The 15,811-nt window shown below is 40.9% G+C and overlaps 2 protein-coding genes across 4 annotated transcripts in view; both read right to left on the bottom strand.

Moving 5' to 3' along the window:
- The window catches only part of LOC146679701 (protein NLRC3-like), a 44,051-nt gene that overhangs the window by 18,899 nt on the left and 9,341 nt on the right, over positions 1-15,811 (bottom strand). The window contains exon 2 of the mRNA XM_085450168.1: positions 4,271-4,521. Within this exon, the coding sequence (XP_085306294.1) occupies positions 4,271-4,514 (244 nt within the window). The 5' untranslated portion in view covers positions 4,515-4,521. The remainder of the gene's footprint in view (positions 1-4,270; positions 4,522-15,811) is intronic.
- Positions 1-15,811, bottom strand: part of LOC146679702 (protein NLRC3-like) — a 230,715-nt gene that overhangs the window by 207,517 nt on the left and 7,387 nt on the right. Inside the window, exon 1 of one of the 3 annotated variants that reach the window (XM_085450123.1) lies at positions 5,784-5,853. The exons of the other annotated variants lie outside the window; for them this stretch is intronic. The gene's annotated coding sequence lies outside the window, so the exon portion shown is untranslated. Of the gene's footprint in view, positions 1-5,783; positions 5,854-15,811 lie in introns of those variants that run through there. 3 annotated transcript variants of the gene reach the window in all.

Genomic DNA, 15,811 nt, shown 5'->3' with positions numbered 1-15,811 from the left:
GATATCTTCTTACTGCTCAGTAGATGATCAGCCTGCTTATTCAGCTTCATTCTCTTCAGGATGTTTGCTGTGATCTTCACAAATGACTCCTTGCTTGAATTATTATAGTTGAACTTTTTCATTTGTTTTGAATCGAGTTTAGGCTCACACTTTTGATATGACTCTAGAAAAACAAACAAAAACATAATAACAGATCCATCACAGCATTATTAAGCTGTTGCATGGTTTGTTTTTTGTGTGTGTCTTTTTTTTCAGCATCATGTGTAACTGAAGCCTTTTTTGTATTTATTAATAATTCACCATCACATCATGTCAGATGTTTAAGTTACTTCATGAGAAATTTTAACTAAGTACATGGGTGTTAAAGTAATGTTTTTCTGTATATTTAACCAGTTTGTAGACATCAAAGCCCTGTTTATTTTTTATTTTAGCAAAACATCGTCTGAGGCAAGAATAAATCAACTAATTAGCAAAAACAAAAGAAAGAAAGAAAACATGTTTGACATAAATTACATTTATTATAATTACAAATTATATCCCCAAATTACAACAACTGCCACTTGAAGGAACTTTATATTGTTAGATAAAAACCTCTAAAAACAACAAGAAGAATTAAGATTTATAATTATACCAGTATATACAAGTCAGGAGTACTTATGCACTAAGGGTTGACCGGGAATGATAAAGTGGATGATAAATAGGTAAATGTAATCATCAACAGTCAAAAATAAAAACCAAACTAGACAAAAAGTCGGTAGCAGGTAGACAGAAGTTAAAATAAATTAATTAATATAGGAAGTATGAGACAGGGGGACCGCCTAAAGCTTAATGAAGATTACATTTAATTTAAAACTCAAAACTGAAACTAAAACAATAAACCATCAAAACAAGTACCTAGAAGTGCAAAACCAGAACCACATTGTTTTGGTTTTGATTGAATTGGCCGCTGCCTTTGAAACAGTAGCCCACAATATTCTAATATCTTGATTAAATGTCCTAGTGGGCATTAGTGGCACTGAACTTAAATGCTTTAGGTATTATCTGGCAGAGAGAGCTTTCTCTTTGAACCTTCTTAGTTCTGATTTTTCTGCTGCTTGTTGGACATGTGGCCTACCAGGGGGTTAATTTTAGGACCATCGCTATTTCCCCCCCCCCCTTTCTTTACATTTTAAATGGACTGATTGATATATACTGCTTTTCTACTCTCCCAGAACACTCACAGCAACAAAACAGAGGTGATAATGTTTGGGCCTAGTGGCCCATATGAGTCCTTTTTTGTTGCTTTGGGAAGATACCGATTCACAAGGTCCCGAATCGATTCGATCCACGACTCGATTTAATTCGATTCACTTCAATTCGATTCGAATTGAATCTGGGAAATTTTGACAGTCAGAAATCAGTACATTTACATATTTTTGTATCTATAAAAAGGAAGCTGACACACGCAAGACTTTATCAAAGGTGTGAGCATCACAACAGATGCCTTTGTGTCAAAGTAGCTGAAGATAAAACACAGAAAAACATGAAGGTGATTTTCCAGGCCTGGGATTTTATAAAGATATTCTGCAGTACATCAAAAACAAAAGAAAACCATTAATCAACATATGAACGTTACCTCTGATGTTACAGCGGCTTTATTAGAGACACGGCTGAGCGTTTTGCATAATTTTAAAAAGTTTAAATTTGTTCAGTATTGAACGGCAGAAATTAGGTTTTCTTTTCGGAAGAATGTAGAAGGAAAAAAAAACAGCAGCAGACAGCATGTAAACAACGGTAGACTTGTGCGTAACAAGCAAGCGAATAATGCAGAAAACAGATTTTTAGATGGGAAACTGTTCTTGAAGTACAGAGAGAGAGAGAGCTGTGCATGAAGTGTGATTTTATTGTGGTGGAAGCAAAACAGTAAAAGTCAGAGGGAATTCATGATGATTGATTGGTTGATTGATTGATTGATTGATTGATTGATTGATTGATTGGTTGATTGATTGATTGATTGGTTGATTGATTGATTGATTGGTTGATTGGTTGGTAATTTATTGCAACATGTGAACAATATACAGGTACATTTAGAAATGAAAATAAGAGAGAAAAAAATACTATACAAAATACATACAAAAAAACGTTCTGATTAATTTATATGTTGAAAGGGAGTGGGAAGAAGTAAACACTTATTTAATCCCACCCCTTTGCCATAAATTATCAGTTAATATGTAGTCAGCTTCCTTACTGATATAATGATGTTTATGTTGCTGCTGGTTCGGTCAGTATTGTTTGGAGAGAGATCAAACTAACAGCTTTAGAATCAGCACCAAAAGGGCGTGAACACAAAGCGCGGACCCGCCGACACCTCAGAATCAGCGAGCTGTCGGCTTTCAGCCCCGACCGTGTCCGTGCCGTCAGGTGAGAAAGGCGACATCTCACTGATTCTGGTCCGCGCTGTGTGTTTAGGTCTTTGTGCAGAATCCGTGTTCCTGCTCTCATTTACTGTCTTAGCTGTTTGGTGGTTGTTGAAATTTTGTGAGGTTTAACCTGAGATTCTGGCGTTTCGGGCAAAATAAATTTATATTAAAAAATCGATTCAGGATTTTAATGAATCGATTTCACGTTATCCAAGCCAGAATCGATTTTAATCGATAAATCGATTATAAAAACCCACCCCTAATTATTACCGACCTTGGGTTTAATTTGGACAGTGATTTTAAACTGGAAAGTAAATTATAATTGTTGTCTAGTTTTTCAAAGTATAGCGTTTTTTATTTTAGGCAACTGACAGCAGTGAAATGTTTTCTTTCAAATTCAACAATTTTATTTGTCACACACACAATACAACATGTGGTTTCTAGGCAGCACTTTGAAACAGTGATCCATACTTTTATTTCATCCCATCTGGACTACTGTGATTGACTTTATGTGGGAGTCAGTCATTACTCTCGCATGCTCAGCTGGTTCAAAACACTGCTGCATGAAGAACCTATAAAAGAGAGCATGTTACCCCTGTCTTAGCCTCGCTCCACTGGCAGCCTGTATATTTTAGAGTTCATTTTTAAATTGTTGTGTTTAGTTTTACATTTTTCACAGTCTTGCCCTGCCTTACCTTCTTCATGCCTACACACCTCATCAGTCAGCTGACCAGCTCACTCAGATAGCCTTCTCTATCATTGTTCATAAGTTATGGACTAACTTGCCGTTACATGTTAGAGAGCCCCCTTCACTGTCCACTTCAAAAACACATCTTAAAACCCATTTTATTCTTTCTGACCCACTGAGACTCGGTCTGTTTTAGTTATTTGACCTTTTTTATTGTTTTTTATATCACATGTATTGTTATTATTTAGTATCAATGTACAGCACTTTGTGTCACCTATGGCTGTTTTGAAGTGTATTATAAATAAAGATAGTAGGTAGGTAACTGCTGTTATACTGTACTTATGGGCAACTGTTCATTAACTGGGGCTCAGAGCTTAGTTACACTGCAGAGCTGAGGATACAGAGATACCACATGGAAACAACCTGAGTTCCTATTGGTCAGTGCAGGCTTCATGTGTTTCTACCTTACCAATGGCTCCTGAGACAAACTAAGGAATTATTACCTTGTGATAAACAGGATGAAGATGCCTGGGCTGAGGGTTTCCCTGTTGGAGTAAAGTGCACCATGAATAAGGAACTGTTTGTTTAACAATGAAGACCTGCATGGCTTCAAAATACTCTAAATATAATCTCCAAAAGTTGATTCTGTTCATCTGGACGTAGTGTTTTCTGGGAGAAACGTGTCGTCACTCACCCAAGTGACTTCTTCAGTCTCAGCTGACTGCAGGTTTCAATCTTATAAACTGTACATTTGGATATTGACTGAAACCAGCCCACTGAAGGAACAATGGGCTGGGAGGTCAGTTTCTTCATCGTAATTAAGCAAAATCTCATGACCACTGATCAACAACCACTGATCAATAACCATGAGTCCCATTCACAGAGAGTTGGGGAATGGCTGCAATCACAGCATGTAAGATGGTGACAGATGTACGAAACGTTTCTCCCACTGAAAACGCTACATTCAGATGAAAAAACAAAAACAACTTTTGGAGATTTACTTACCTGCATGATTGAGCATGCATCAAGATGTCTAAATATAATATTTGTACTCAAACAAATTTAGAAGAGAAAAGACACACAATTGAAAGTTCAGACTAAAACAGCCTCAGTTTTCCATCCATAAACTGTGACAGTGTTGTCCTGATACTGCACTGAGTCATGTCTTTTTTCTCTGACTGACCTTCATTCATCTTCTTTAAAATCAACTCTGCCACCTCCATTACATGGCGAGTAGTGTATGTCTCCACCATAAGATCCACTGTTCCATGACGTCCATCCTTCCTTGCGTTCTCCAGTCGGCTCTTTTTGATGGTTGTGAAATCACCTCCGGGTCCTTTTTCCAGGTACCAGTGGAAAAGTTTCAGCTCCTCTTCTCCCAAATCTTCCAGCCTGTTCAGCAACTGCTCCTCAACAGATTTTTCCATCTTTCAACTGTAAAACATGAGAGAGAACATGAATCTCATCACATGTCCAATGTATTTACTTATTTAGAATATTTAGAGTTTGAGCAGTTTGAGTTCAGGTTTTGTTCTCAGAGCTTTTATTGAGCCATAATGTCTCCTTTTACCTCTTGAGCTCCAGCGCCCCCAGTACAAAGGGGGTGAACTGCCGTTTAACCCTCCAGCTCTCAGGTCTTTAATGCAAATATGGACACGTATCCACAAAAAGCTCAGAATTCACCCAAAGAATTCACATCAGCTCACACACACTTTCTACCTGCAGAGGAAACAAATCATTCATGTGCACATCAGCTGAAATCCTCCTTTCATCATGTGTGCTGTCCAAATATCAGCTGCTTCTTTCCTGCTTCATCTCAGTGTCAGCTGGATGCAGTCAGACAGCAGTATGAGGCAGAGGAAGCTGCCATCAGCTGCTCTGCTATCAGTCCACTAGATGGAGCCTGAAGCACACACGATGCATTCACTGACACACACTGATTCACTGTGACTGGAAGCTTCAGTCAGTCCAACACGTGTGAACAACATTTTAAACATTTCAGCTGATCCAGGATTCAAAGAGGATCAGCAGAGTTAAAGCTTCACACTAATTCTTGCTGCTGAGTTTGCAGAGAACTGCACACACACTGATTCACTGCTAATGAGAAGCTTCTTCCATCCAGTAATTCATCATCCATCAGCTCTGCTGCTGCTCTCAGTCCTGGACTCTGATCACACACTAAAAGCAGCTTTTTAACTCGTGTCTGTAAGAACTCTTAGTGTTAGCTTAGCGTTAGCTTAGCTTTAGCTTAGCGTTAGCTTAGCGTTAGCATGCTGTGTGCTAGCTTAGCGTCAGAGCTCTGCAGGTGTCTCGTGTGTAAATATTAATCACAGTGACAGTAAAGGAGGTAAAGGGCTGTGACGTCATCACGTACGCTGCGTCCTCTGTGGGCTCTGAGTGAACTCAAAGTACAAACTACAAGTACACAAACACGAACGTAGCTCAGAGTGGCGGACACACTCGGCCTCGTTGGTCCAGCTGTGAGTCCGTTACCGTGAACTATGGAGCGGCAGATTTGTGCTGAACTAAGCTGCACACAGCTGATGTTAGCCAGGAAACATTACACACTGACTTTAATGGAGAGACCGGAAATACAAACACACACAGTTTGTTGTGTGAAGAAATCAAACACGAGCTGAACAAACAGTAAAGTTCCTAAAGACAAACTGTTAAAGGAGGAAACAAAGCAAACTTACAGTTTCTTCACACCAACAACAAGCTCCACTCCACACCTGGACACTAAACACGGACACACAGGTGAGCTGCTTCCTGGAAGGAGGCGGGGCTCCACCTGAAACTCAGCACAGGTGGGAGGGGCTCAGCTCTGTGTGTGCTGATGTGTTAACTTTAAAAATATGCCGTCTGACTGCTCAGACTGAGTCAGAGTAAAGTTCACATGCTGACGTGTGGAGACATGAAACCTTGTTGTAGCTGCAGGTGTGAACACACTGATCCCAGATCAGCTCTGCTGTATTTGTAATAGAGATGGCACGATACCACTTTTTTATGTCCGATACCGATATCATAAATTTGGATATCTGCCGATACCGATATGAATCCGATATAGTGTTTTTTAATCAACAAAACTGTTTTTTAAAATATCTTGCTGCATTTTGCAAGTCTGCAAGTTCATACTCAAGTTTAAAACAACAACTACACTAAAGCTATTCTGTTATACCTGTATACAAAAAAAACATTTCATAGTTCAGCAATACTGATCAATCTAATAAACTTAGACCTACACCATCCTCCCTATTCTGGTATTTTAAAGAGTACTTAGCGTAAATATTAAGCAACCTAACTAATAGGGTTCCAACTCCCAGCAACAACAAAAATAAATAAATAAAAAATAGGGAACCACCCCTCACGCGCCACCTCATGATGCTTAATCGACGTAATCAACCTTAATTTGATGCAGTGTGAAAAAAAATGCACAGAAATCAATTATTTTTCAAGAAATATTAAATAGATTCAACATCTTTCTTCAACAAAATTGCAGACTGCACAGATGGTACCTTCCCAAAGGAAAAAGTACTATAGCTTACTAGGGTATATATATTAGACTTAATAGTTACTATATACAGTAATTGACTTCTATTCATTTTACATCAAATTAAAACTTTGGGTGTCAGATAATTATTTATTAAAAGCTCGACATTTTAAATGAGAATAAGAAAGAAAAGTATGTCTTTGTGCCCCCTTTTCCCTGTTCATGCCCTATCGGCCCCCCTGGCTAAACTTTGCTAGATCCGCCCCTGCACAGTTACAGCCGTCAGCTACGTAGAAAAAGATCCTGGAGTAGAAAGTAATATTAAATAAATTCTAACAACAGCTGATCAAGCTTAAACGTGCTGCTGTTGTTCAGCCGCTGGTTTCCTCTTTCTGGTGCAAAGTGGGCCAAAAACAAACAAGAGAGACGGACTCGAGACAGAAAAGCCGATCAGCTGATCATTAAGCAGTTTCATGATTGAAGTAGCCGCAGGAGAGCGAGAGAGAGAGGCAGTCGCTCGTTAAGCTTAACGCAGGAATGCTTTACAAACATTCAGAGATGGACTTACACACTTGCTTTACTTCTCTCGGGATAACTTTGTCGGAGATGAAATGCCGGGTTGCTAGCGAAGCTCCACATGCTATCCAGACCACCGACAGGTCCGGCATGCCACAGCCGCTCTATCACGTGATGCATACTGCTCCGACGTGCTAACGTTCTGAGGTGAGTTACGGCGTGTTGCAACTTTTGTGAGGTGCTTTCGTGATATTTAATGGATCGGATTACATTTTTTATTTTTCTCCGATATCCGATCCAGTAATTTAGGTCAGTATCGGACCGATACCGATACGTAATATCGGATCGGTCCATCTCTAATCTGTAACATGAACATTTCTGCTGCAAAGCTTCAAATGTTCAGCATGTTTCTCTGTTTCCAGTCTATAGATCCAGTCACACTTTCTACCTTCACCTGTGCAGTAAAGACTGAGAGCAGAGCTGAAAGCAAGCGTCCAATCAGTGAGCAGCATCAACACCTGAGCTTCATTCAGACTCTGTTATTGAAGATGTTGTTGGTACAAAGTTCATCTGCTGCTCACATGAATCCATGAAAGATTTATTTCACTGATGTTTCTTCAAAGCTCATTTCAACCTGTTGAAGTCATGAATGAAAGTGCAGACTGAGAGTGGATCACATGATGTTTGAGGTGTGTCATGTGACATGTTCAGTATTGTCACACATGTCTAGATTGTCCCTGATATCATAACTGCTCAAACACTGATGATTATATTTGAAGAATTATTCCTGATGGCAGCAAAGTTTGAATGGAGCTCTCTGTCTGTGCTGATTTGTCGCCCTCTGGAGGTCAAAGCACAAACTGCATGATGTCACTGTAACCACCACAGTGACAGGAAGTGTTTTTATGACTGAAACACTGAAATGATGCTAACGGCTGTCGTTAGGCTCACTGACAGCAGTGCTGATGTGTTCATGTCAAACACTGGCTCAGGTCAGACTCCTTCATCCTTCTCCAGCGTGAGGCCGCCCTCAGACCCACAGGAGCTCTGACCTTTGACCTCCTGACCCTAACCATTTTAGTCTTGTTGCATCTTTAAATGCAAATCCATCCAAACTGTAGCCGAGCAAAAGAAGCTGGAAGCTGTTCTATGAATGATGTTCATCCCAGAGTTTCTGTTAAACGCTGCTGCTGTGCTACATTTGTCATTTCCTGCTTTCACTACCATCCATGTCAAAGTGCTGAACTCATCTGATCACTTTAATGCAGTAAAGCAGGAGCTGTAAGTCTGACATTTATTTACTGTCATTACAAACACACACAGCTGGATTAGCATTCAGACAAAGGGCTGAAAAAAAATCAGCATTTGATTATTATTATTATATATCCTGTCTATCTGTCAGTGCTGAAGCAGACGTCACTGATCACATGACTCTGAGGGATGTTTCCAGCACTTCGCTGAATCTGAGCCATGAAGATTTAAGGCTCAGCTCTGAAGGCAAAGCAGGTCTGAGCCTGTGTTAGCAAGCTGTACCTAATAAAGTGGCAGCAAGGACTCAGTCAGTAATGATCAGAGCCAGCAGGGGGCAGCACAGAGAGGTGAGGAGCTGTCAGAGAAGCAGGCTCACATCAGACTGGCCATATTCCATCATCTATACCTGAAATAATCATCAAACACACGCAGAGCAGAAACATGTGGAAACATCTGGAGCTCAGTCTCAGTTTGATCCCTCAGAGGTTTACCTCAGTCCTGCTCCTCTACTTCCTGTTTACAGCGCACATCATGCTGTGTACTGAGGGTCATGTGGTCAAATTGCTCGCTCTCTGTTACTCTGACAGAGAGCGAGCACAGTTATCCTAATGTGTGACATCACTTCTAACCACAGAGCATTCAGCTTTCACAGCAGCCAACATCCTGTCACACTGAGCATGTGCAAACACAGCAGCCAACATCCTGTCACACTGAGCATGTGCAAACACAGCAGCCAACATCCTGTCACACTGAGCATGTGCAAACAGAGCAGCCAACATCCTGTCACACTGAGCATGTGCAAACACAGCAGCCAACATCCTGTCACACTGAGCATGTGCAAACACAGCAGCCAACATCCTGTCACACTGAGCATGTGCAAACAGAGCAGCCAACATCCTGTCACACTGAGCATGTGCAAACACAGCGGCCAACATCCTGTCACACTGAGCATGTGCAAACAGAGCAGCCAACATCCTGTCACACTGAGCATGTGCAAACACAGCAGCCAACATCCTGTCACACTGAGCATGTGCAAACAGAGCAGTCAACATCCTGTCACACTGAGCATGTGCAAACACAGCAGCCACCATCCTGTCACACTGAGCATGTGCAAACACAGCAGCCACCATCCTGTCACACTGAGCATGTGCAAATAGAGCAGCCAACATCCTGTCACACTGTTGATGATGTCATCAAGCTGCGCCTGTTTTGGTCGAAAGCATCGCAGCAGCTACAACAATTATCATCTGCAATTATGGCGGGCGACAGTCATAACAAAGAGATGAAGCACTATTGAAATATGGCGAAAGCCAAAAAGTTAGCATTCATCCTCCAGCTTCACTGTGCTAATGTTATGCTAACATAGCTGTGTCGCTAGCAGTCATGTAGCACAACATTATATACCAGGTAGTCCAACTTCAGTAACCCTGCAAACGTCACTGCTGTTTAGTCTTCATTTATGTTGGAAGTGATAGCAGAGCTGTACGTTTGAATTAGTTTCAAAAATCTCTCAGTCAGAATATGCTATGAAATGTTTAGGTGGAAGCTAGCGAGCTAACTTCCTGTTAACTTCTAACTCCGTTAAATTGAATAAATTCTGTTTTCATGGATGCCTGGATGTAGGGCTGCTCGATTATGGCAAAAATGATAATCACGGTTATTTTCATTGAAATTGAGATCTCAATTATTTGACAATATTTATTTAACAATAACAATGTGTTGAATAATGACTTTAAAGGTTGTCAAAAAAGAATATTAAATAGTGTGCAAATACTGATAACAGTGCAAATGTTTGCAATATAAAAAAATAAATGAAAAATGTAAACATCTATGTTTAGTGAACTTTGCAGTGTTGCTCTGTGGTGCAGCTATGACACCGTAGCAAAGTTTACACACAGTCTACTTGATCCACGTCTGACTGAACCCATGTTTCCAAACCACTGAAGTTTTTTACCTCTCTGTTCAACCAACAGCAGTCACTCTCCTCTCCAAATAACTTCTGTTTAGCTTTCCAAGCTTCCCTCAGGTCCTCTTAATCAGCGGTCCCCAACCCCCGGGCCTCGGACCGGTCCCGGTCGGTGAGTCGTTTGGTACCGGGCCGCGAGAGTTGAGGCTCAGGTGTGAAATGTATAGTTTTCAGGGTTTTTATCGGTTTTCCATGTTATTTTGTTATCGTTTTTATCGTTGACTTGGTTTTCCTGGGTCTTTTCACGTGTGTTATGAATAAATTCTTTTTTTCGGTACCGGCACTGGTTTTATTTTGTTGTATTTATCCGCGACACCTTAATGGCCGGCCCGTGAAAATATTGTCGGGCATAAACTGGTCCGTGGAGCAAAAAAGGTTGGAGGCCGCTGCTCTTAATTGTTGTGACACGTGTTCGAAATGCAGAGAGGTGCGCTCGATTTGCCACACGGAGCAGCGCGAGAGTAAAGCACGAGGGAGGGGCTAATAATCGGCTCAGTCATTTTTAATGATCGTTGAAAGCCCAGATCGTAATCGAGATTAAAATTCGATTAATTGAGCAGCCCTACCTGGATGTTAAACTTAATTGTTACACCTGGTAAAGCAGCAACGCTGATGATTTAATTAAAGATGAAAGAATTTAGACCATTTTTAACTCTTAGTGTTCGTTTGACTTTGGGACCTGAAGCTGTCGGAGTTTTGGACCCAGATTACTCCGTGAAGCTCCTCACTACGGCAGCCGTAATGCTCTGACGATCCATCAAGCAGTGCTGCTTACCAAAGTTGTACTAAAACATTTTTAACAGATTTCTGCAGCCAAAATCGGTTCGAGGTCAGTAAGCACAACCAGAATTCATACATAAGGCACACTCTCGATTTTTGAGGAAATTAAAGGATTTTAAGTGTGGAAAATATGTTATACAGAAGAATATATCGTGATATGGATTTGAGGCCATATCGCCCAGCCCTAAACAACAGGTTATTAAACACATCAGTTTGATCTACAGATCAGATCATACATCAGGTTTACTTCATGTAAAATAAACGTCTCACTCTATGAGCTCCATCAGTCTGTGTACCTCCTCATTGTCATTTCTGAGCAGAGTTTACCTGCACACTTCCTCATGTCTGACAGTGTCACAGTGTGTGTGTGTGCCAACATTAACCAGCTTATCATCAGCTGCTTGTGCTTCATGAATAACTCAGACTGACAGAGTGATGAACAGAGCACAGAGGGAGGCTCTGCTCTGGTCCATCAAGCAGGATTCACATAGTAACATGTTTTTCCTTTGAACACTTCATTGTGTTTAACTTGAAACAGATTAAAAAGTGTTCGATTGTGCACTTCACACAGTCCTGAGTCACAGAGGCTTAAATGTGTTTGATTCTGAGAGGCTTTACTCCTGCATCAACATCAAGTATATGTAGGATTTAAACCGCAGTGAAAACATCCTTAAATATTGATGGTGTGTGAGAGAGTCTGTATTTACTTCTGATTATCTCTGTTTGCAGTGACCCTGAACTGAGCTGGAGCAGCTTCATGTTGTTTTGACGTCACTCAGTAAAACCTGAATGTCGGCTTCTGAAGAACAAACTGGTTTCATCTGTTTCCAGTTAAAGGGACGATCATTGTTCCACCAGTGATGTTGGATCCAAAGTTTCATTCAGATCGTTTTAAACTGTTTATCAAAGACAAATGTTTGAGTGCAGAGTTACTGACTGATAACCAGAGTGGATTCAGCCAATCATCAAATCATCTCATTGGTTTTATTTTATGTAAATACAAACGTCTCACTTCCTGATCTGCTCATAAAGTTCCTAAAGACAAACTGTTAAAGGAGGAAACAGAGCAAACTTACAGCTTCTTCACACACCAACAACAAGCTGCACAGCTGCACACTAAACACAGACACACAGGTGATTCCTGGAAGGAGGCGGGGCTTCACCTGAAGCAGGACAGGTGGAGACTTGATAGGAATTTTCCCCGTACAGGGAGGAGGCTGATCTTCAGATGAGTTCCTGTTAAATCTGACGAAACAAAGTTAAAAGTGGACTCAGTCTTGTCTGATTTCACTCTGTTTTTCACTGAGCAGGTTTAAGTTTTATTAATGAAAATCAGCAGAGCTTGGTACTGATGGAAGACCCTCCTCTAATCGTTGTCATTCAGAGTGATCCAACCTGTTTGTGAATGCAGCTCACAGACTCTCCGCATTTCCACACGACTTAAATGGTAAATGGCCTGCATTTGTATAGCGCTTTACTCTACATTCAGTCATCCACCCATTCACACACACATTCACACACTGGTGATGGCAGCTATATTGTAGCCACGGCTGCCCTGGGGCGCACTGACAGAGGCCAGGCTGCCGGACACTGGCGCCACCGGGCGCTTTACACTCTACACAATCATCCACCTATTCACACACACATTCACACACTGATAGTTATGTATCGGGCTAATGTTTAAAGTTTTCACTTGAGTAAATTAACTCATATCACTGCTAAGTGATGTTAGCTATGTTCACAGCATATTCCATAACAGCGCTGCCATACTGCATCACACTCAGTGCATTTCGATCATTGCTCCAGCGAGTTTGATAGCAACATAATAATCATAATTTTTTAAAAATAGCGTGTGTAACATACACATACTGGAAAATTATTTACTAGCACTCACCTATCATGACTGGAGAGCGCAAACTCCGCCATTTGTTCCATCAAACACTCATTAAAACAGCGACCTACAGGTATGTTAGCGCACTCATCCCCGACTGTCCGACGGAGGGGCGGGGTCACACGGTGAAACAGACGCAAGGCAGCCAGGCGGGGAAATTTTGCTTTTACATTTTGCGACTCATTTTATTTTTATATCTGACAAGAAAAGTATTCAACCAGATAGTTATTTGTGGTGAATGAAATACAGTTACACTTTCAAGCACCACATCTGAAATTCAAGCACTTTTCAAACCTTGAAAAGACAACATTCAAGGATTTTCACGGATTTCAAGCACCCGTATGAACCCTGTGTCCGTCTCAGCTGAGTACATCAGTTTTGTTAAGTGCTATAAATAAATAAATAGATCAAATAAAGTAGCAACATCCTGAGATCTCGGTGTTAGAAAAACTGAATCCTTTTAGAGGTGAATCGTTGTATCTACAGCCTCCAAGGAAACCGGTGACTTCACTTGTAATTAAGCACATATTTCAATCAACTGATGGTTCCTGTATCACATCTGTACAAAATGCAATAAAAGTCTAATTTTGCTGTGGTCTTTGTCTCCACATATCTTACATCTGTGCAGTTCTTATTGGCCATAACAAAATACATTTGAGTGCAAAGGAACCATGGAAAGTGTCTCACATGGTGTGTTAGCTGAAACTAACAACACAAGTTAGCCCAGGGAGCACATGTGGATACGCTAGCATCCATTCACAGGCTAACACAGCTAAGAAATCATTAGCAGCTTCTACAATCACATTTCCAACAAAACGTCATATCCTGACTGGTTTTAGAAGTCAGACACCGGACTGTGAACCACAATTCAATTTGCAAATAAACGAGATTCACCAGGATCTTCTTCACAGAATAAACTCTGTGGTTCAACACGTTACTGGACAGAAACTTTGACAACAGCTTTGTGCATCTACAAAACAAAATCAGTGCCTCGTTTCATGGAGCTAAAGAAACACAGGCTCTATATACAGAGAAACTCACCCTGCTCCATGCAGACAGATGCAGTGAAACCATGAGCAGCACTACGGTGCATTCATGGTGCATGGGGAAACTCACTGCTCTACAAAAAGTAACATTTAAAATAAAATAACCAGAGATTACACTCTCCCTCTCTAAACAGCATGAGTCCCTTCATGCATCGTTGACCAACGTGGACGTGGTGGAGTAACAGTTGTGGAGAATGCAACAGCTGAGGTTTGAGAAAAGGAGCTAATAGCCAAGGTCAGCGGCTCTCCTACTTCCTCATAAGGAAACTTCTCAGCTGTAGCTGAGCAGGATATCATTGCATTTGAATCCTCCTCGCTCTCTTTAACCCGAGTTCCTTCTGATTGGTTTCCTGGTTCTACAAAGAGAGTCTGCTGCCTGAGGGCCCCACCTCCTCCTCCACCTACTGCTGTGGACATTTACAAAACATCAATCCAAGAAAAATTGTCTGGTTTGTAATAGATAGTCATTTTTTATTAGAGTCTACAGCAGGAACCAACCTGAACCTTGTTATGAGCTGAATCAGTGCTGGACTGTAGAAATGCTGTTTCAGTGGCTGCTGCAGGAACTAACATGGAAACGTGTTCAGCAGCTTTCCAGCTCTAATATAGGAAACACAAGATCAGAGTTTGGACACACTGGAACCAAACAGTTTTGTCTCGGACTTTTATTTCAGCATCATCGTTTGGGTTGAATTAAAACCTTTCAGCAACGCTAACCAGACTTTACGAGGTAAACGTGTATCTCCAAGAATGTCTTGCTAAGAGTCGCGTGTTCTGGGAAACAACACACAAATCAGTGGCGTCAATAAGGTTGTGTTTCATGTAATACTCTAGACTTTACTGTGAGACCATCACTAACATGCAGACGTCACAAAGTTGTTCACGGATCACATTAATCCAGAGTCACAGACATGCAGAGACACTTCCAGGTATAACATATATAATCCACACAGTCAGTCACAGCTGAGCTCTTTACTGAAGTCAGCATCAGCTCTCTGCTCGCTCTCACATCATATTCATGACAATCAGACGTGTTTCAATGATGCTGCTGTTTTCAGCCAAGCACACAGTCTCCATGGAAGTTTAAACTGGAAACACTGGTAACTGCAGCAGAGTTTCATTTGGAGCAGACCTGATCTTTGTGACGCATCAACATGTCAACACAGTATTTAACAGAACTGCAGTTTGCATCAGATCATACATCAGACTGACCACGTTTGTAATTTCATCAAACCTGCCATTAACATATTCAACAGTACTTACACGATCTTAAACATGTTTTCTTTTTAAAATGTTTGCATATTTATTAAATATAAACTGTGCAGTATTTCATTGATGGAGGCCAAGAAAACACAGTTACAGGAGAAATGTATTTAAGCTTGAAATGTAGCTGCACTCGGTAGAATTGAGCCAACTGGTTGTCTTCATTTTCAGTTCTGATGACCTCACATGTTTAAGATCATCGGTTTAAAGAACCATAAGGCCGTGGATCCTTAAGGGTTTTATGGTTTGAGTTTACAGTGAGAGGTGTTGATAATGATGTTGGCTGTTTTCAAGTTGAACAATCTTCCAGGGAAGTTTAAACTAGAAAAACGAGTCACTGCCTGCAGCAGAGTTTCAGTTTGCAGCATTCCTGATCTTTGTGCAGCAGCAACAACATGTTGTTAACAGAGCTGTGTAAAGACTGACTCACCTCACCAGGCTCTCTTTCATTCACAGCATACACAACATTTACTTCATTACAAGCTGTGCTGCTCAAGTTACTGGAAATAAGTACTCAGTTA

The sequence above is a fragment of the Copadichromis virginalis genome, unplaced genomic scaffold (genome assembly GCF_057382275.1).
Source record: "Copadichromis virginalis isolate Kocher_CV1m ecotype Utaka unplaced genomic scaffold, C_Virginalis_male_GT1.1 unmapped_scaffold_1, whole genome shotgun sequence".
Classification (NCBI taxonomy): domain Eukaryota; kingdom Metazoa; phylum Chordata; class Actinopteri; order Cichliformes; family Cichlidae; genus Copadichromis; species Copadichromis virginalis.
Note: the sequence above shows the minus strand (reverse complement) of the source record. Positions and strands in the feature narration are given on the sequence as shown.